The sequence below is a fragment of the Sphaeramia orbicularis genome, chromosome 6 (genome assembly GCF_902148855.1).
Source record: "Sphaeramia orbicularis chromosome 6, fSphaOr1.1, whole genome shotgun sequence".
Taxonomy (NCBI): domain Eukaryota; kingdom Metazoa; phylum Chordata; class Actinopteri; order Kurtiformes; family Apogonidae; genus Sphaeramia; species Sphaeramia orbicularis.
Genome location: NC_043962.1, coordinates 1,726,440 through 1,749,346, shown reverse-complemented (window position 1 = coordinate 1,749,346; position 22,907 = coordinate 1,726,440). Strand labels below are relative to the sequence as shown.

General features: G+C 35.4%; 1 protein-coding gene across 1 annotated transcript; it reads right to left on the bottom strand.

Moving 5' to 3' along the window:
• Positions 1–77: 77 nt before the first annotated feature.
• Positions 78–22,383, bottom strand: LOC115420535 (group XV phospholipase A2-like). Its single transcript, XM_030135853.1, has 7 exons — positions 22,073–22,383; positions 16,958–17,114; positions 10,903–11,021; positions 10,691–10,789; positions 9,080–9,304; positions 4,197–4,309; positions 78–988 (listed from the first exon to the last, which is right to left on the bottom strand). The coding sequence occupies exons 1-7, from the start codon at positions 22,221–22,223 to the stop codon at positions 587–589; spliced, it is 1,266 nt and encodes a 421-aa protein (XP_029991713.1). The 5' UTR covers positions 22,224–22,383; the 3' UTR covers positions 78–586.
• Between the last annotated feature and the right edge of the window lie 524 nt (positions 22,384–22,907).

Sequence of the window (22,907 nt, the reverse complement as noted above, 5' to 3'; positions counted from 1 at the left end):
AAACAGAAATAGTCGATCCACACATGCACAGCGTTCAGGGTGTTTGGCAGAGGTTTGCGTTCTCTGAACACTGGTTAGTTTTAGTTTCTACATTTGGGTCAAACTGTGTATAAAAGTACTAAAACATGTGACCTGTGGCACTGATACAAATACAAATATTACATGTGCTTCATCATTTATTCCTGATGTAACTCTACGGTTAAAGGAGCTTCAAAATCTCTCATGACATCAATAAAAAAGATCTGCGTTTGATTATTATCAATAATAATAATAATAATAATAATAATAATAAGTGGCACAAACTGCACATGACACATCCTTCATCAGAGCACATGTGGATTTAGACAAAAATCGCAGGGTTCTTTGAAATCTAATATAAAACTGTATTTCAACTCACTCGACAGTAAACAACCTGACGTTAACATTTAGAATCACAATTATAAAATGAATTCTGAACTTTAGATTTTGGTAATTTTCGCTCTAAAATTCAACCCAATCCTTTGTGTCTCAGACCAGATGAGGTGCTTCTGTGTCACCGTATGGCTCTGTATGAGTGTAAAGTCGTCTCGGTCAGAATCTGTCCGGGTCACGGTGAGAACAGCACGCTCTTGATGTACGCCACAGTCGTAAAGTTGGCCAACATGGCCACGTGTTCGTTCCCGGGAAGCTCCGTTAGCGTCACGGGCTGTTTCTGTTTGCCCGCCCAGCGCTTGCACTGCACGGCGCTCAGCAGGTTCACCGTCCCGTCGCCGTCTCCCAGCACCACGGTGGGCTCGACGTCGGGGAACTTGTTGGAATACTGGAAGGCCTCTGAGGTGGGGACGCCGGTGCCGTACAGGCAGTGGACGGTGACGCCGGGGGGGGTCAGGTCGAACACCAGCGACTCCGTGTCCTGACGCATCAACCAGCCGTCCTCGAAGCCGATGTCCGAGTAGAAGCGCTTGTAGTCCAGCACCGTGTAGTTGAAGTTGGGCGTCTGGACCAGGACCTGAGGTTCAGTGGATCCAAAACACACAAAAAAAGATTATTACAAACTTGATCTGGTTTTATCGGAGGATTTATGTACAGTTTTAGGCCTTTTCTGGTCTGAGATGTGGATCATCAAATCCAATGTATGTGTAGTAGTAGTACATCCACTGTTAGTACTAGTATTTGTAGTAGTAGTACATCCACTGGTAGTACTAGTATTTGTAGTAGTAGTACATCCACTGTTAGTGCTAGTATTTGTAGTAGTAGTACATCCACTGTTAGTACTAGTATTTGTAGTAGTAGTACATCCACTGGTAGTACTAGTATTTGTAGTAGTAGTATATCCACTGTTAGCACTAGTATTTGTAGTAGTAGTACATCCACTGTTAGTACTAGTATTTGTAGTAGTAGTACATCCACTGGTAGTACTAGTATTGTTAGTACTGTTAGTACTGTTAGTACTGGTAGTACTAGTATTGTTAGTACTGTTAGTACTCTTAGTACTGTTAGTACTAGTATTGTTAGTACTGTTAGTACTGTTAGTACTGTTAGTACTAGTATTGTTAGTACTGTTAGTACTGTTAGTACTGGTAGTACTAGTATTGTTAGTACTGTTAGTACCCTTCCTCTCAAATCTCTTTTTTGTTACAAATCCATTCTTTTTAATTGATGAATAAAGAAACAGGTTTCTCTCCATACAACAGTAAAAAGTCATACAATTCTATAGGCTACATACATTTATTTTATTTATTTGTTTATTTATTTCGAACATGCCAAGAAACAAAATAAAACAAAACAAAGCAAAATAAGACAAAAACAAAATCACATTTAAATGAACCGAATCTATCTTCATGTATGTGAAAGTCTGAGTTTTGCAGGAAAAGGAGTAGGAAGAAGAACAAAGCTACAAAGTACATGTTTACAGAAGGAGTAGAATTACAATATGGCAGACAGGAAAAGTGGGAGCAACCTTTGAGTCAACATTTGAAAAGTCGTAAAAACAAAATGCAAATATGGTTTTCCATAAACTGCTTTGGAGGAAATAATTAAGCCGAGTTGAGTCAGCAGCAGGTGGCGCTCTAATAAACTGAGTAGAAGAAGCAGAACATCTGTTCTGTGGTCTGACATCTAAACATGCTCTGATGGGTTTTTCACAGACAGTCACGTTTTCATTCTTAAATATCTGAGACAGAAAAATATCTGCTCAGTCACATGAGTTAAAAGTTCATCACCTCAGAGTTTATTTAGTGTGTTGTTCTTTCCTCTACGTGCATTTACTCTTGTGAGGAAAGACAAAACCATTTGACTTATTTTCTGACGCTCTGTTTAAAATGTGGTTTAAATACGTTTATGGAAACACACAAACTGAAACCACGTTCATCTTCCCATGAGGAACTGAGGCCCTCGGATCGCTCGACTCAGCGTCACCAGAAAAACAGGCACAGAAATTTCACTTTTACAGAACCTCAAAGAATTAGTGTTTATTAGTTTGGGTCCAAATTAAGTATTTAGCAAGTTCACATAAAGTAATCCAGATCATACTATGTCTATTTGTTTTTTGTTTGTTTGTTTTGATGATGCCTATGTCATCATTATTTGTAATTAAACTTTTTTTTTAATTAATAGGAACGAGTGATGTATTAATGTTGGCTGTTTTATGTTTTGTTTTCTGTCACCTGCCTAAGAACTGCACATGACAAGGAGTTATTTTTTACTAATTCTGGCATATTTACATCGGTGTATTTTTTATACAGAAATGTTCATAAATGTACATGGTCCTTGTTGAGACAAACTAGTAAACCATTCAGTGTAAAAACTGTTGTTTGTCCAAGCCACATGTGTCAAACATGCGGCCCGGGGGCCAAAACTGGCCCCTGGAATGAATTTATGAAATGTAAAAATTACACTGAAGATATGAACAATCAAGGATGTTCAATCTAAAGTGGGTCAGACCAGTAAAATACTATCATAATAACCTATAAATAATGAAAAAAAGGACCAATGGCCCTGTAGCTTACCAGCACTTCCTATCTCTTATAATGGGGAAATTTTTCAAAGTGGCACCAAGTTTGAACTCAATCGGAATTGTAGCTTCAGAGAAGAAAACGATTGAAATTTTTGTAACAGACGACAGCCGCCGCCGCCGGAGGCCACATGACGACAATAGCTTACAGCCTATCGGCCGGTAAGGTAAAAAGCTCATTTCTTCTTTTTCTTTTAGTGTCAAAAATGTAAAATTACACAAAAATGTTTACATTTACTAACTGGCTTTTCACAAAAAATATGAACAACCTGAAATGTCTTCAGAGAAGTATGTAGTATTTTAACAATATTCTGCCTATTATCAAATGTTTGGTGTATTTGTAGATCCACTAATCTGTAAGTTGTGAAGCACACGTATAAATGATAAACTAAGGTGTAATGTTCAAATTACACTTATTTTTCTTTAAAATTTTCAGGTTGTTCATATTTGTGCATGTTACATTCAAGTACGGTTGGTAGATGTAAACATTTTAATAAAGGAATTTTACTTTTTCACTCAAAAACATAGAGAAAACTTTGGAGTTGATATCATTTATAAGTTCTTATCCTATTATTTATATTATTTTACTGGTCCGGCCCACTTTATTTCATATTAGGCTGAATGTGGAACTGAACTAAAATGAGTTTGACAGCCCTGGTCTAAGAAATGTGAGCTTTGGAATCCCTTCACCTCATGACCTGTTGGTTTTGTTTTTTGTTTTTGAATATGTAAAAAAAAACAAAAAAACTTTCGTACATAGAGTTAAAAAAAAAAGTGCATGGTCCCTATTAAATAAACCAATAAAATAATAACTAAATAAATAAATAAAGTAGTGAAAATACTTGACGAATTTAAACTTCTAATTATTTTTGTAGGACGGCCATTATTTACAGAAGAGGATTACAGACACTGGAAAAAAAAAATAAAATTAAGGTCTAATATATATATTTTTTATTATCATTCTGAGAAAAAAAAAATCCAAATTCTGAGGAAAAAGTCACAATTTGGCCATAAATAAATATGACTTCAATGCAGTTCTTCTATGAGACTAATAATGATATGCATCAGTTCTCAGCTCCCCTGAACGCCTCCTGTCACTCACATCCAGTAGGCGGAGTCAGGCTCAGACAGGGGGGCGGAGTTACACTAGAACATTCTGAAAGGCCAAAGACACAATAAACACAGAGCAAATGCACTCACTGACCTTATCTTTGGGCCAGGTGTGGACGTAGGGGAGGAGCCAGGAGGTGGAGACGGCCGAGCGCTGCTGCGAGCGGATTTTCAACGGACTGATGACGGGGATGCGGTTATTATCACCTAGAGGAACAGAAAAGACCAACAGAGACAGAAATGAAAGCAGATGGAGACCCAAAACCAGAGGAGAGTTTCACAGCAGCATTTATGAAGAAAACACACAGTTCTGACGAAAGGGAAACAAACGGAACCCATGACACACAAACACACATTCTACTGTAATATTCTACTGTATTCTACTGCAGTATTAAACTGTAGTATACTGTAGTATACTGTAGTATACTGCATTATTAAACTGTATTATACTGTAGTATTATATTAATACTATAAAAATTAATAACATAATATAAAAAAAAATAATTTTTTAAAATTATTATTCATTTTTGTTCATTTTCTCCACTGTCATTGATCCAACTCCATGGGTTTTACTAGTGAATCGATGTTGTAGAAGATGATGGTGTTTCCACGGTAACTACAGAGCCTCTGAATGTCCATATATGGTCATATTTGATGACCATGAAAAGATGAATAACTGTATTTTACACCAATTATTTACATGTATTGATAGGATTAGTGGATCAACAGGAATTAAACAGTTTAGATCAGTGGATGTTTTTGGTCGATGTTGGATGTTTGGGTCTTTATGGGTTAAAATACAACATTTGTACATACGCACTTTTTTTTTTTTGCTTTATTAGTATATTCTATTTATATTATTTATTGCTTTTATCTTTTCACACTTACTTTCCTCTTTTTTTGCTAGTGTTTTTGTATGCAACTGAACTATTGTGACCAAGTAATTTCCCTTGTGGATCAATAAAGTCTGTCTTCAGTGTAATTCTGAGCAGTACAACATGCACCAACACAGGATTTGATGCAACTGCAGCTTTTACCAGTGATGAAGTAATCGTGTAGAGGAGGAAGAAGGCAGCTCGGTTTGAAACGAGCTTTTCCAGTCACATAATTTATAACCACATCCATTGCATCCTCATAGAGCAAAGGTTAAATAAGCCAAGGTATTTAAAGCACATGCAGTTAGCATTAGCAGGCTTTAGTCACAGACTATTTCCTGTGTTTGGGAGAAGCTGTTAAATTTTGCAATGAGGTTTTTATCTTCTTCTTCACAGCCGTTTTTGAACACTGACCCCATCAGACAACAGATGTAAGAAATGCAGGCTATATCATCCCCAGATGTCATATGTCTGTGCACAGAACAACATGTTGACCCACAAAGGAGTGATATTTTTCTTTTTTTAAATGAAATTCTTCCTTTTCCCTCGTTTCCCAGTGGTCTCCATAAACTGTAAATGCTCTGCTTGGCTCTGAATTCTTCATTCATTCAACTCCACAGGTCCATCTTCAACCCTATTTCTGAGTAATGACACCAGAAAGGTGGTTTGGAGCGCTGGCCCTTTAAATGCACAGGAGACACTTCAGGCCCCGCCCCCTCCAGGTTGTCGGCTGTGCTGCTCTGTCCCATTCAACCGACAACTGAACATTTTAGGTAATGGGCTCCAAGTCTGGACATATTTACAGTCTGGACTACAACCGCTGATGACAACAAACAATTATGGAGAAATACTGGAGAAATGTTGGTCTGAAGTCTGGACCTGATATGAGCAAATGTGGAGACGGAACGAGTTATAGACGGAATAAATTAAGAAGGAATTTGAATGAAAGAAAACAAACGAAAATCGAGCAAAATAAAGAAAAAAAAAAATGAACAAAACTGAACAGAAATCAACAAAATAATGAAAAAAATGAACAAAACTGAACAAAAATTGAGCAAAATTAATGATTTTGGTACATGCAAGTTCAAAAATTCCAAAATCATTCATTTAGACTCGAAAAGGAGCGGGAAGAAGAAAAACTTATTTAATCTCACCCCCATTCTCATCATCAAATAATTTAACATAATATAAGCCGAAATAATTCCAGATAACTGACGTTGCTTTTCATTTATGGCACCTAGTTTGCTTTTTCGGTTATTGTGTCTTGTTCGTTGTTCATTTTTCAGCGTTGTTACCAGCGACCAACTCCAAACTGAGTAAGAACATTTGTGATTGGTGGATGGCTGTGTGCAGTGTCTGTCACAAACCCAGGCTGAATTTAGATGAGAACACACTGAGTTCATCTTCCTCCTACATTGCAGGACCTGCGATGTGACTATTGGCCACACGTACATCACGATGACGATGCTCAAACGATATATTGTGCAGCTCTAATGCAAAGTGTTACGGGAACCAGAGCATAACATAAAATGGCTCCCCTCCTCCTTCCAGCTTCCAATAAAAGGCTGTGCAACTACTATACAGTCCAAAAATGGTATTTTATAGGTTTACCATCACTAAGTAACAAAAAGCATCAGGGAGGGCGTGGCCAAAACAACAAACAAATGTTGTATTGTGGAGCTCTAACTCCAAATATATTCATCTATGCTAATGTTTGGACGGAACATGCCCACTGTGACATATTATACACTCTGTTCCAGTTCATAAGCCTCCACGAGCGCTGATCCAAATCATAGAGAGCAGCTTTTATCATTATCAGTGTGTGTGATACTTTGATTAAACTGTCTCATATTTTTGACCTGAAGAACCAGAGATGGAACCAAACTGTGTCAACAACAGATAAGAGACAAGAGACAAACCAAACAGCGTCATGTACAGGCTGAAGAACTGATGTTTTAAGGGACGTTCCAGTTTGTATTTTCCTAAATACAGGGTTAGTCAAAAAGAATGAACCAATTCCATGACGCATTGCTTCAGTTCTCAAGCACTGTCATTAGGGGTGTTAGAAAATATCGGTTCTACAATATATCGCAATATTTCATTTCACAATACTGTATTGATATTTAAAAATACTGTATCGACATTGTTAGGTATTTATTCAAATGCAGATATTGTGGAGGTTCACTTTTGTTTTTTTGTTTTTCTTTTTTGTTTCCATTTTATTTATTCTTATTTAACACTCTTTTATTCAATAATGTTTGTTCCTTTGTTGGGATTGAACTCAAATCCTGTTCTGATGTTAGTTGTGAACTAATAGAATCTGAACATTTGAACAGGATCTGAAACTGGAATGTCTGTAAAACAGAATTTCAGTTTGAACACAGGAACATTTTGGGATATAACATTAGATCCTGTTGGGATCAAATAAACATGTGTTGATTATTTGTACATATTTCTGGTGTAATTCAATTCTTCAAGGAAATAATCATTTAAAAAAAAACAGAAACAAACAAAAAATTGCCTTTTAAACAGTATCATGATATATTGTGATATATCATATCATGATCCTAGTATTGGGATTTGTATCGTATCGCCAGATTCTTGCTGATACACAGCCCTAATCGTCATGGAATGAGTCAGTGACCATTTGAAAGAGGAGTTTTCTAAGTTTTGAACGGCTAACCTCGATGACCTTAAACATCGAATAACAGCAGCGATCAGCTCAGTGGATGGTGATCTGCTGATCGTGTCTGGGAGGAATCCTCTTATGGCATTGTTATTGTCTGTGCTGCAGGTGGTGGACACACTGAACACTTGTAAAACAGGAAATAAAAGTAGATAGTGAGTCAAATACTTGTGACTTGGCTGGAGTTGCTTTTCCTTATTAAAATATTGCGTAATGAAATCGGTTCATTCTTTTGGAATAACCCTGTACATTTAGTTCCAGTCAGTCATGACACTTCTTTTGTTTAATCCTTGCACTTGGACAAATCAGATAGAAGGATTCTGTCAAACGCAAGATTCATGCACATGTATAAGCAGAGTAAAACTGTGTCATTAAATATCTTGTAAACATTAGCCGATCATCAGTTTTATCATTTGTTTTCCAGTTTGTCTTATCTAAGTATGATTTAGCCAATTTTATCTCAGAAGCTGACAATTTCCAAAAGTTTGTTTACCAGTGTGATTTGTGTTCAGTATAACCTACAATGTATTACCACTGAAGAATTATCGAACATAAACAATCAGCCACCACAGTGAACATGTGATAAACATTACCAGATACCTCCAGTCAGTTTGTTATGACCATGAACATTTGTTTTTCATTTTTGTGAATGATTAACTTCAAAATTCCTTATTATATTATGATTATTTGGTTTACTGTACTTTTCGGACTATTGGCCACACCTGACTATAAGCCACACCCACCCCGTCTCCAACATCTCACCATCGATTCATTGATGCCAATTATACTTTTCTTTTTTTCTTTTGTTCAGGAAAGTATAATTACATAAACAGAAGGCAAAATGAAGGTCATTAGCCTTATCATTGATGCCAAGCTTATGTGCAGCAGCTCTATTTCCTTCTCCAGCAGCTGGATCGATCGTTAGCCCGGAAAACATAAATTAAGCGCAACATTTTTGAGCTTAAATTGTGTTTTACAGACATGACAGTTTAAGATCCTGTTCAAATATTCATATTCTATTAGTTCATAAATAACATCAGAACATTATTTTTGTCCCAACAAAGGAACTAACATTTTTTGATAAGAGTGTTAAATAATAAATAAAATATAAACAATAAAGAAAAACAAAAATGAACCTCCACAATATCTGCATTTGAATAAATACCTAAAAATGTCGATACAGTACTTTTTAATATCGATACAGTATTGTGAAATGAAATATTGCGATATATTGCAGAACTGATATTTTCTTACAGCCCTAACAGTCACTGCACTATTATAGTTATGATATGTTTATTTGTTTATTTATTTATTATTAGTTATATAAATTATAGTTATTATAGTCATTGCATGGTGAACTGCTGAAACACTGTTCAGATATTTGTGGTTTTGTCAGTCAAATAACTGGTGTCTTACCGGAGGTGACGACTCGGAGGGTCTTGGCCACTCCGGCCCACGGCGGTCCCAGAGAGATGAAGGCTTTGACGTACTTGTCTTTCCAGGCCTGTGGCTGCTGGTTGAGGAAGTACAGCGTGTACATGTTACCCATACTGTGAGCGATCAGCACCACGGGCCCCCCCGCCTTCTCTGCCATCTCCTCAATCATGTGCTGCAGCGCCAGGAAGTACTCCTTATTCTCATCTGGAAGAACAGGACAGATCGAAAGACAAAATGAGTCGACAACCTTCCTCTGACAGACCTGTTATGAATTTCCCTGAAAGTCCACGGTGAGGCTGGGGATCTTCTAGGAATTTACCCCACGTTTACCTTCTAATCTGAAAGATCCAAAGGAAGGAGCAGACTGGTGTTTACCATTTACACCTACTACTACTACTAATAATAGTAATAACGATAATAATAGTAGTAATAATAATAATAACAATAATAATAGTACTACTACTACTAATAATAATAGTAATAGTAATAACAACAACAACAACAATAATAATAATACTAATAACAATAATAATAGTACTACTACTACTACTAATAATAATAATAGTAATAGTAATAACAACAACAACAACAACAACAACAATAATAATAATAATAATAATAATAACAATAATAATAGTACTACTACTACTAATAATAATAATAGTAATAACAACAACAACAACAATAATAATAATAATAATACTAATAATAATAATAATAATAATAATAATCCTTCCAGGTTAAACTGCTTGATGTGCAAACATCCCACTCATTGATTAAAAGCCAACGAGAAAATGCGTTTTTGACATGATTTAAAGACAGGCAAACAGTTGTTTTAACCTAAAAACTACAGACCATGACCAGAAGTAGCCACTGGAACCCCCAAAAAGTACAATTTCCAATGCTTTATAGACCATTTAGGACACAGGTGTTAAACATGCGTCCCGGGGGCCAAATTCAGCCCGCCAAAGGGTTCAGTCCGGCCCCTGGGATGAATTTGTGAAATGCAAAAATGACACTGAAAATATTAACAATCATGGATGTTCAAATCATTTTAGGTTATTTCAGTCTAAAGTGGATCAGACCAGTAAAATACTATCAAAATAACCTATAAATAATGAAAACTGTACATTTGTCTCTTTGTTTTAGTGTAAAAAAAAGTAAAATTACACAAAAATGTTTACATTTACAGACTAGCCTTTTACAAAAAATGTGAATATCTGAAATGTCTGAAGAGAAGTATGTGGAATTTTAATAATATTCTCCCTGTTGTTTAATGTTTTGTGTATTTGTAGATCCACTGTGATCTCTAAATTGTGATTCACATGTATAAATGAGAAACTAAGGCCTCATATTGTTAACACTGCACTATATTACTAAAGAATTTTCAGGTTGTTCATATTTGTTCATGTTATGTTTGAGTACAATTCATAGATGTAAACATTTTCATTACGGAATTTACTTTTTTCACTCAAAAGTTCTGATCCTATTATTTATATTATCTTCCTGGTCCGGCCCACTTTTATATCATATTAGGCTGGATGTGGAACTGAACTAAAATGAGTTTGACAGCCCTGGTTGAATACTTACTGGGGGCTTTCCTCCAGTCGTACGGCGCTCCTCTGACATCGTCTCCTCTGGTGTAACCCCACTCCACCAGCTGCTGCACGATAGTAAAGAAATACATGCCTAGGACATGGACACGGGCACAAAATCAAACCCAAATGAACATTATTCACTGTTTTGTCACTGGACACAACAGTCAAAGGTTACTGGGGTGTTTTCAGGCCGGGTCCACTCACCCACGCTGCGTTTGCTGGGGTCCAGAAACTCCAGCGAATATGTGTCTCCGAACCCCGGGACACGGATGTCAACACCGGGGGGGGACGAGGTGGTGTGTGTGGTCCTGTTGTAGATAAGCCTGAACACACACACACACACACACACACACACGCACACACACACATAGAAACAGGTAAAGATTGGCATTACATCATATTCTTTTCATTTATTTATTTTTTTTTTATTCAAATTTTTATTGCTTTACTGCTTTCTGTTTCAGCACAATACCAACTTATTCTGCTTCTTATAGTTGCCTGACAGAACATGGTTAGTTTGTCATTTTCCAACACCTGCACATGTTAGTAGTAATGATCCCTATCCTTTAATTCTTCTATATCCCTTTTGTACAATTTGCTCATTAACTGTTTGTTTCAGAACGGTAAATATGGAAAATGAAAGAGACAAAATGCATAAAACAAACTAATAGGGATGTAACGATACGAAAATTTCCCATCATGGTTATTGTGACCAAAATTATCACGGTTATCATTATTATCGTGGTATTGTTGAAATTGTGCTCAAAATGTTCAAAAACTACTTATACACACACTGAAATAATGTAACCAAGTTGTATTTTGAAAAAAACAAAACAAATAAATAACACACACAATATACTTTCTGTTGCAGAAACATTAAAATATTAACATATAAACATCAAACATACAAATGTGCATTAAAGATGGCACCTTATGGCCATAGGAGATTCCTGCACTAGGGGTGGAACTGATAGGATTCGATCAATATCACTGCTATTGTGGATTCTGTTTTTAATCCAATTCCTTAACAAGTCTCCTATTGATTCCTGAGTGGTTTTTTGAGTGGGAAAAAAGTAGTTGGACAGGTCACAGTGGAGCTGGTTTGACCATTTTCCAAATCACATCATTCACAGTGTCACACATATACACCACTGTACGCACAAACAGAAGGTGAAACACAATCATATTTTCCTGAAGTGTTTAATGAACAATGAATGTAAATATGCTGAAAGAATGAGGATTTTAAAACATGTTTAGGGTGATCTGCTTCTCCAGGAAATGAGCAGTATCACTGTGATTTTCAAAGTGCGGTAATCGAACACGGTTGTCATGATAATTAGAATTTAAACGGTAGGAAATTTTACCGCAGCTTATCACTATACCGGTAATTGTTACATCCCTATAAATAAGTGTCAAAGCATCAGTAACTCTGTGACATTTGAGATGAGATTTTTACATCCTGTTTTTGGAATATTAATTATTTCTGATTATCTTAATTTACATGTTACTTGTCACTGTGTAAAGTGGCTTTTTGTGGTCGTTCATTTACACCCTGATGACACATTACATTTATGACACGTCTAAAAAGGCAGAAGATCCATTTCCCAGTTTATCCAACCTATTAAACACCACTATTTTGGGTTTTTAAGAAAACTTCCTCAATTGTGCGTTTTTAAAAATACCACTTAAGTTGTTAAAAGGGAAGTGAACATTTATAGGATTGTTTGTTCATGCAAAAACCATATCATTATTGCAGGTTACACCTAAGTCTTATAATATTATAATGTGCATTGGGTTCTATTAATTCAAACACAAAATAAACGTTTGGTCAGAGGACAGATCCGTTATTGGACATGAGCGATTATCAGAACCAATATTAACATTCTTACATTTGAAGTATTTTTTGTTTGATATGTGTTGTAACCACTTCGTTATCTCAAACAATATCCTGTTCACGGCTCTATCTGACCACTTACATGTCATGAGCAATAGCTAACATAAGAAAAGAACATTTATTTATTTACTTCTACGTGTAAGACAGAATTCCTGTAGATAAACCTGTTAAAACGGTCACTAATCATGGTTAAAATACTACAGAAAAGCATTGAAAAATCATAAAAAAAACAGAAAACAGAAACTTCTGAATTTACTTTAACTTGTTTTTAGTTACAGACAATATTCTGCTGCCACCCAAACATTAAATATATAGTGTTCACAGTGTCAAAGTAAAATTAGAAATCACTGCTTTCTGTTTTTATACATTTTCAGCACCATACCGAATTATTCTGATTCTCATAGTGGCCTGACAGAACATGGTTAGTTTGTCATTTTCCAACACCTGCACATGTTAGTAATAAGTGTTAGTAGGAGTGGTCTGTATCCTTTAATTCTTCTAGATCCCTTTTCTACAATTTGCACATTAACAGTTTGTTTCAGAACGGTAAATATGGAAAATTAAAAGGACAAAATGCATAAAACAGACCAACACACACGTCGTTAGTGGGCAGATGATGAAGACATAAGGGTTACTACAGGGTTTCTGCAGGTATCAGCAAATCTAATTTAACACTTTTTAATGCTCTTTTTAATGCCACTTTAAACTTTTTTTTTTTGTTTCATATTATTTTTTTATTGAAGTGTATACAAGAGAAACAAAGGTGCTTCCATATACCAGGGCACACTGATGTCAACATTAACCATGTTTGTATACACCATTAGATTTAGATTTGCATATTTTTAAGAACAAATAACAGGAGTCTCTTTTCCATTGTCCCTCAAATTGCTCGAATATAACTTGTACATAAAAATTTACCTAATGGAAAAACAATTTCGTCAAAAGTGTCATTTTTCGATTAAAAGTTTTTGCGCTGGCAAGAGGTGGTTTTTCAGACGTAGAGCAAATGGTATATCACGCAAAACTGCAATGGAAAGACCTTTTTTTTGCAACTAGAGCGAGGTGAATTAAAAACTGGATGTTGACAGACGTTACAACAAGAGAAGAAAAAGAAACGTGTGTGTATGTGTGGACACACCAGGAAACCACATCATTTTTTAATTTAGTAGGAGATAGAGGGTAAGATAGAATAATAATGAATATATCTGTAAATTTTCACCATATTTATGTTCATGTTTATGAAATGACTTCTCGTGTCATGTGTTGCGATATGAACAATATTAAAATTTCATATCACAGTTATTGTGACCAAAATTATCACAATTATTATTATTATTGTGGTATTGTTGAAATTGTGCTCAAAACGTTCAAAAAGTACTAATACACACACTGAAATAATTTAACCAAGTTGTATTTTGAAAAAAAAAAACCCCAAAATAAATAAAATAATTGGCACAATGTCCCTTCTGTTGCAGAAACATTCCAATATTAACCCTTAGTGGTCTGAGTCTATTTTGTTCGTTTTTCAGTCCTTTTGATTTGGCCTTTATATACTATAGAAACAAAAGTTTACTATACCCATGTTTGGGATCTGTTTTTTCAGCACAGCTTATCACGGTTATCATGAGAATTAGAATTTAAACGTTAATACTAACCGTCTGCAATTTTACCGCAGTTTATCGTTATACCGGTAATCGTTACATCAAAGTGCTAGAAACTTCCATGACACAATACCATGAAAAGAATACTAAGGCATAGTCTGTATAAAATAATTCAACTGGTCACATACACATAAGAAAAAAAAATAAAATAAAAACAAATAAATAAATAAAAAGGGAAGGGAATTACATGGTCTCAAATAAATCCATAAACTGTTGTCAATTATTGTAGAAGTGGTTCAAGTTTCCCCGTTTTGAATATCTAATTATCTCTGCTTTTGAAAGGGACATGACCTCATTAATCCATCGTGTGCTGGAATGGGCTGTTGTGGATTTCCAGTTAAGAAGGAGGTGGTGTTGAGCGATTACAGAAGTAAAAGCTGTTACTTTCAATTCTGTAGTAGAGTATCAGGTATACTTTTCTGGAAGACCAAAAATACCAAAGTGTGCTGAAGCGTCAATAGACTTTAAACACATTTAATGCCCATGTCCAACTGCAGATATAGTTTTAGATATTGGCTAAAATTTCCTTAGGGGGTCAAATGAGTGGCCATTTTTGTCAAACAAAAAAACAGTTGTCATAAATGCATAGAAGTGTGTGTAAATAATGCTAATCCATTTGTGCACAGACTACTGATATTCTCTGACAGTGGAAGCTCTATTTTCATAAATATTGGATTTGGAATAGCACGTGTATGTGAAAACTTTTGCTGGTGGACGGACGTGACATTACCCATGATGCTCTGGTCAGTCCCAGTACTTTATTAGGAATAAACTTATAGACTTACTATTGCTAATTGTGCTCTTCTTCATAAATGTTGGTATTGTGGATCTAAAACAATCCCAGCTGACACAAAAACACTAAATGTGTCAGTGGACAGATGTGACATGGTTGTTGTGGATCCCATCATACTGATGCTCTGCAGCCATGTCAGCGTTTACACTAATGATCCCTGTGCAAAAACTAGGAGCACTATTATTTATTGGATAGTTTAGCATCAGACTAAAGAGGAAAGAACAATATAGAATTGTTCTTTGTGTCTAAAAATGCTTCTTATTGTAAAAGTGTTGATGTAAACAGTGCTGTGTGCCATTCTTCATGTATGTATTGGTGGAACAGAAGCAGGATGGATCAGCACCATACTCCAGACTGAACCTGTACAAATAAAACATGTGATATGGAGGAGAGAATCTGGGAAGAAAAACTGGGGAATCCAAAAGAATAGAAGATTTGTTTTTCAGCTCAATTCAGTTCAAATAGAACTTGTCCATTTGTGACATGAAAATATAGCATTAATTGTGATGAAACTAAATAAAACTAAACTTGAATGAAAAATCCAAAACTATTAGAACCTTGCTCTAGACATTGAATTTAATGCTTTTTAATGTCATTTAAGGCCTTAATTTTCACAAAATCTATTTAATCACTTTTAAAGACCCTCAGAAACCCTGTTTTATCTGATCTTTTCTTTTAATTTAGAGCTTGTTGACAAATAGAGGGTTCAAGGGTTGAGTTTATTTGGTGAAAGCTGATAACAGTCACAGTAAGTCAGACGGGTCAGTGAATGCATCAGCCCATTCCCCTTTTTATTGACAAAGCCTCCGGGAATTTCAGCCCACAGTAGGATTGTTCCGACTTTAACCTGTGGCTCACTTCCGCAGCTAAAAACACACAGGATTCCTGCAGCTGATCATCAGAAATAAATGTTTTTGTCCCAGTCTTTCAACGCAAAGCGGCGCTGCATGATATTGGAAAAAAAAAAAGACATTGTGATTTTGTTTTAACCCTGCGATATGAAAAAATACCCAGGGGGATATAACAGCTGTGTGGAGCCGACATAAATGGTCAAATAAATTAGTTGTTTCTTCTCGTTGTGTCGACACAGAACACGTTTCAGTTTCGTCCTTCTTGTAGCTGAAATAACTCCAGATAACTGACGTTGCTTTTCTTTTCGGCACCAAGACTTTGTTTTTGGTGATTTTTTCTTCTTCGTTGCTCATTTTTCAATGTTGTTACTAGCTACTCAGTCCATGTGCAGGGGGCGTGGCCTGCTTCAGCAAACTGATTAAGAACGATTGTGATTGGTGGATCGCTGTGTGCAGTGTGCGTCAGGTATAGGGGTGTTAGAAAATATCGGTTCTGCAATATATCGCGATATTTCATTTCACAATACTGTATCGATATTAAAAAGTACTGTATCCATATTTTTAGGTATTTATTCAAATGCAGATATTGTGGAGGTTCATTTTTGTTTTTCTGGTTTGTTTCCATTTTATTTATTTTTATTTAACACTGTTTTATTAAATAATGTTCGTTCCTTCGTTGAAATTGAACTCAAATCCTGTTCTGATGTTAGTTGTGAACTAATAGAATACAAACATTTGAACAGGATCTGAAACTGGAATGTCTGTAAAACAGAATTTCAGTTTGAACACAGAAAAATTTTGTTATATAACATTAGATCCTGTTGTGATCAAATAAAAATGTGTTTAGTATTTGTGCAGATTTCTGGTGTGATTCAGTTCTTCAAGGAAATAATCATTTAAAAAAAGAAACAAACAAAAAATTGCCTTGTTAACAGAATCATGATATATCGTATCGTGATCCTAGTATTGTGATTTGTATTGTATCGCCAGATTCTTGCCGATACACAGCCTTACACACAATACTAATAACCAATATTAATAACAAAAGGAGAATGTGAACCTTATGTTGTCTATCCAGCAGTCGATGGCTACTGGGACCAGCTGCTCCAGGTTGAGCCACAGGGTGAAGAAGGACTCGGTCTTCTTGTAGCAGATGTAGTGGACCACACTGGGCTTGTCCAACTTGGCCTCCAGCTGGTTCCCCAGATCCCCCGGTACTGCAAAGAAACAACATTAATGCAGCTACAGTGACATCTAGTTCTGCCTTGGCGGAGGTCTGCGCTCTCCTGGTTTCTCCTGTTTTCTGCTTTTTAATGAAGGAAATTTTAACTTTGGTAAAATCACATCATGTGACAGTGAAGCACCTTATTGCTGGACGCCACCTGCTGTAAAAACACAAGATAATGTCCGTTTGGGGATACGACAGAAACAGAAGACCTGCTCCTTCTGCGCTTATAAACAACACATTGTAAGGTAAGGTCCACTAAAGAATTCTGTAAATATAACCCCCTAAATGCCTGTAAATATTCCATAAAGAACCTTAAAAAGGCACAGAAGACTAAAAAGTTCATCAGTTACATAGTATTATAGTATTAGTATCAGTAATATTATTATTATTATTAACCCATAAAGACCCAAACAGCCACCAGCGACCAAAACCATCTACTGATCTGAACAGTTTAATACCTGTTGAACCATTAATCCTATCAATACATGTAAATAATTGGTGTTAAATACAGTTCTTCATCTTTTCATGGTCATCAGATATGACCCATTTGGACGTTCAGAGGCTCCGTAGTTACCATGGAAACACTCATCTTCTACAACATTGATTCACCAGTCAAACCTATGGAGTTGGATCAGTGACGGTGGATGGAGAATATTTGTTTTTACGTTCAGTTATTGATATATTTGCAGAAAAAGTCTGTTTTTCTTCAGTTTTCTCTTTTTTTTCTTCAACATGATCAGTTAATTAAATACAGGAAAATACATGATTTTCATTGAAAAAAAATCGTAACATACAGGTGATAATATTATGATAAATGGTGACAGATCACTTAAGAAAGGTGAAATGAAGAGATAAATTCATTAAATCAGGCCTGAAAACATTACTGTTTACTGCAGCTTTCCCCTAAACTGTTAAATAATGTCTTTTAAATGAACTTTAAAATCACAATTTGTGTCTATTTTAGTTGTAACGTTTTTATATTTTAACTTTCTCTCATCTCAAATGTATTTTTATGCCTCTCCTGTGATGCTTTTATGTTTTCCGTAAAGCACTTTGAATTGTCCTGGACATGAAATGGGTTATACAAATAAACGTGAACTGCCCTGAGAACTGACACAGAAGTAGCACTCAGTCTTCATGGGTTAATATCAAATGAATCATTAGGATTTTCTGGGAAGTAATTTCTAACATTCTAGAGTAATAGCAGCAATGTTCACAACAGAATAATACTCATGTGGTTTTAAAAAGGAAACAAATCTGTATGCAAGAGGTGAATGGAGCGACTGTGACATGAGCTGCTGACCTTTGGACTGTTGTTTTAGAGGACTACTGTGTTACCATGTTGTTATGTTCTGCAGCTAGAAGTGACCATATTTGGACAAAATGGAACACAAGTGCTAACAGGTGAGTTTATAGTGGGGATGTAATGATATAAAAATTTCATATCACGGTTATTGTGACCAAAATTATCATGGTTATCATTACGAGGGCCGTTCAATAAGTTCATGGCCTCACCCAGAACAGAACAACACAGACTGATAATTTATATTTTATTTTTCAACATAATCTCCATTTACAGCAATGCACTTGGTCCATCGATGTTCAAGCATCACTATCCCATCACGAAAGAATGTAACATCCTGTATTATAACAACCAGTATTTCTGGGTGAGGCCATGAACTTATTGAACAGCCCTCGTATTATTGCGGTATTATTGAAATTGTGCTCAAAATGTTCAAAAAGTACTAATACACACACTGAAATAATTTAACCAAGTTGTATTTTGAAGACAAAAAAACAAAAAAAACAATTAAAATAATTGGTACAATGCACTTTCTGTGTCAGAAACGTTCAAATATTAACCCTTAGTGGTCTGAGTCTATTTCATCCATTTTTCAGTCCTTTTGATTTTGCCTTTATATACTATATAAACAAATGTTTACTATACCCATGTTTGGGATCTGTTTTTTCAGCACAACTTCATCTATATCAACTGTCTATTTTTTTTTCCACTTTAACCTACTATATCAACACAAAAGGACAAAAAACACACAAAAAAAAATAAAATCCAATTTGAAAAATGTATATAATTTATTGCATAAATAACACACAGATGCTTAACGAACGTTTTCAAAGACTTTAAAAGTGAATATTGGTTCCAAATATTAGGTATAGAAAATGAAAATTGTAATAAATTAAAACTATACTCAAATATCTGACATAAAAGCAGATCTTTACATCAGCGTTTTCTCTGGAAAAGTGCAGTAATCAAACACGGTTATCATGATAATTAGAATTTAATTTACTAACCGTCTGCAATTTTACCGTGGTTTATCGTTGTACTGGTAATTGTTACATCCCTAGTTTACAATAAACTTCATCAAACATTTGAGTAACAGGCATGTTAGTGCATAGGGCTGTAAGAAAATATCAGTTCCGCTATATATTGCAATATTTCATTTCACAATACTGTATCAATATTAGAAAGTACTGTATCGATATTTTTAGGTATTTATTCAAATGCAAATATGGCGGAGGTTCATTTTTGTTTGTTTTTCTGTATTGTTTATATCTTATTTATTATTATTTAACACTGTTTTACTAAGTAATGGTTATTTGAAGCATCCTAAAAGCACTTTTTACTGTCTGAGAGGCAGATGGTAGTTCCTTTGGAAACTAGGAGAATTGGAAAAAAATTGTGATATTACATTAGATCCTGTTCTGATTACATAAAAATGTGTTTAGTATTTGTACATATTTCTGGTGTAATTCAATTCTTCCAGGAATTAATCTTAAAAAAAAAAAAGAAACAAAAATTTTTTTTGCCTTTTTAACAGTATCATGATACATCGTGATATATTGTATCGTGATCCTAGTATTGTGATTTGTATCGTATCACCAGATTCTTGCTGATACACAGCCCCATAAGTGCACCGAAAATGATAGAGAGGCTCATTGTCAGAAAAAATAAACAAAAGCTTGAAAAGTCCAGGAGCTGATAATCATACCTGGCACTGATGTCTTATTGCCGGATATATAATTTATAGATGTAATTAGAGTCCAAATAACTGATGCAAATGACGTCATAGTAAATTATAGGAACACGTGGAGAGGAACACGTGTCCAAACAGACAGAAGGTCATCGACACCGGCTCTTATCATACACTCATGTAGATAGTCCCAGCCTCTGAATTCACACAAATCTACACTAACAATGGGTGTGAGATAAAGCTGTTCTACTGGACTGGAGTTCACATAAAGCCGTCCCACAATACGCTATGATTAAAGTGGATGGGACTCCCCGAGAAGCCTGAGAACCTGACTGGCTCTGGTTCTGGAGGGTCATGCTGTGTTCCAGCTCAGTCATATGATCAGGGAGTAAACAGTACTTAACACACACACACACACACACACACACACACACACACACACACACACAGCTATGGTTGAGCAACGCTGTGGACTGTATACAGACAGCAACAAAACTGAGTCTAGTCAGTAGTCAGACTGAGATTTAATGAGCACAATATGTCGAGATATAATAAAAATATGAAGAAAATTTACAAGTGAATGTGTTTGTGGAATTTGTGACATTCAGTTCAAATACAATCCTCGTAAATTACACTTCTTCCTCTTCTATGGACTCTACCTGTATAGAAGCTGACACTGTACCTTTATGTATATATGTAAGTTGAAGTTAAGTTAACCCTTTCATGCACAGTGGTCACTCCAGTGGACACTCCAGTGGTCACTCCAGTGGACAGTTCTTCTCCAGCTGTTCTCTTATATATTCATGGGTTTTGTTGTTTTAGTTCCATATCAGCCCCATTACTGTAACTCTGCTGTTCTTGATAAACCTGATCTACACTGACATGTTTGAGTGGAAATCAACTGCTGGTTGTTATTAAACTGTATTTAACAATTTTCTGTTTTTTTTTTTTTTTTTTTTGCATATTATCTCCATGAAGTGAGTAATAACAAGTATTAGAGTATGTTAAAATGTGAGAAAACATCACATTAGCTGCATTAAAAATGTTTTTATTTCATAGTTTTCACACAGTGTTTTATTTTTGATATTGTGTTTTAAATGCATGTTTCTTTGCTTCAGAAATGAAAAACATAGTGTCCAGCTAAGTGGACATTTGTGTAACTCCATAAAAAATAGGTTCATTAAAAAAAAAATTCAGTTACATTGGGTTTTTTTCATGTCTAAAGATGAATAAAAACATTCAGGGAAAAAAAATATTGACTAAAGTTCCCATAATTCATACATCAAAGGGCTAAAGTAAGTGTAAGTTTATATGTAAAAAGAGTTTCTTTTTTCTTGTTTTACTATTCTTTTTTATATATGTTAACGTAATTGGGTAGTAAATATGATATGATTTTGATTCTACCATAAATTAATAAGGAGTTAAAGAACACAGACTTGCTATCTGGTGTATATAAAATGTAAAATGGCTCAGACGTTAAAACGTTTTGGAGTTTAACTGTATTTTACCAACAAAAGTTACATATCCAATCCAACTTTATTTGTAAAGCACTTTAAAACAACTGCAGTGGGCCAAAATGCTGTACAGAAGAATAATTAAAACCAAAATAGAAGAATAAAATACAGAACAGATTTAAAGACCTAGAAACTGCACAAAAAAGACAGAAGTGCTATACAGAAGAATAAATAAACCCATAATAAAAAGAATTAAATACATTCATATTCAGACTATTTCCCAGCCGAATTGAATACAACAAACGTATTATTCTTTAAAGCTTTAAATCTTTTTATTTTGCTTCGTGGAACGTTTACAAGAGGCGAATTCCTGTAAAAAGTGTTCCAATGGAAGCGGACTCTGGCCTGGGTCCATGCTAGCTGTCCACTGGCTTTGGACGTGGCGGTTATTTTCCATTTTTAAAAAAGTAAAAATACTGATTAAGACTTTAGGAGATACTTACTGAGGACCACCGGGGGTTTGGGGGGCTGACAGGACTTGTCGTCGGTGCATTTCTCCATCGGTCTTCCATCGCTCCGGGCGGACAACAGCAACAGCAACAAGCCGACCAGGAGCGGCGAAGACTGGGCGGCTATCCGGTACCGACCCGCCATGGCTCTGGATGTCTCATAGCCAAAAAGTCATGATATGTGTGTGTTTTTCGGCAGACAGGATGTCTTCGACGGGCTGTCAGGGCTCTCTGAGTAGTTTCCTAAACATGAATGTTGTTGTTATCAGGGCGGAACACGGTGACGATCACGAGGTTCACAGTCGATCACAGAGTAATCGATACCTCAGACTTCAGACAGCGATCAAGACAGATGGAATGGATCTCAGATAGAGTCGAACAAATCAAACCCACACAGTCGTTTGTGGCAAAATGCTTTATATTTTGCTGCCATATAATCAGAAGAAAATGTACATCATCTGTTTTGGTCCTGTCCCTTCTCAAATATTTTCTGGTAGGATGTCTGTTTTTCTATTTGTCAAAATATTGTTTCTGATTTTTCTTTTACTTATTCAAAAATATTGTTTGGTATCTTTTCACATCCTGCTAACAAATCAGATCAATATTACATCATCATTCTAGTTCTTTTTTTTTTTTTTTTTTTTTTGCAAAATACCACATTCACAAATCCAAATTCTCAAATCTCAAACCTTACTTTTTAATTTTGAAAATTGAGCTTACAAATATCCAGTACTCTAAAATAAAAAAGCTATCAAAACCACTGATTTATGTAACAGTTACGAACTTTGTGTAGTATATATATATATATATATATATATATATATATATA

Excerpts from the sequence above, each read along its gene's own strand:
- LOC115420535 (XM_030135853.1), bottom strand. The coding sequence starts at position 22,223 with ATGGCGGGTCGGTACCGGATAGCCGCCCAGTCTTCGCCGCTCCTGGTC. Across the intron at positions 17,115-22,072 it reads CAAACCCCCGGTGGTCCTCA|TACCGGGGGATCTGGGGAAC; the intron begins GTAAGTATCTCC and ends GTTTCTTTGCAG. Across the intron at positions 989-4,196 it reads ACACCTGGCCCAAAGATAAG|GTCCTGGTCCAGACGCCCAA; the intron begins GTCAGTGAGTGC and ends ACTGAACCTCAG.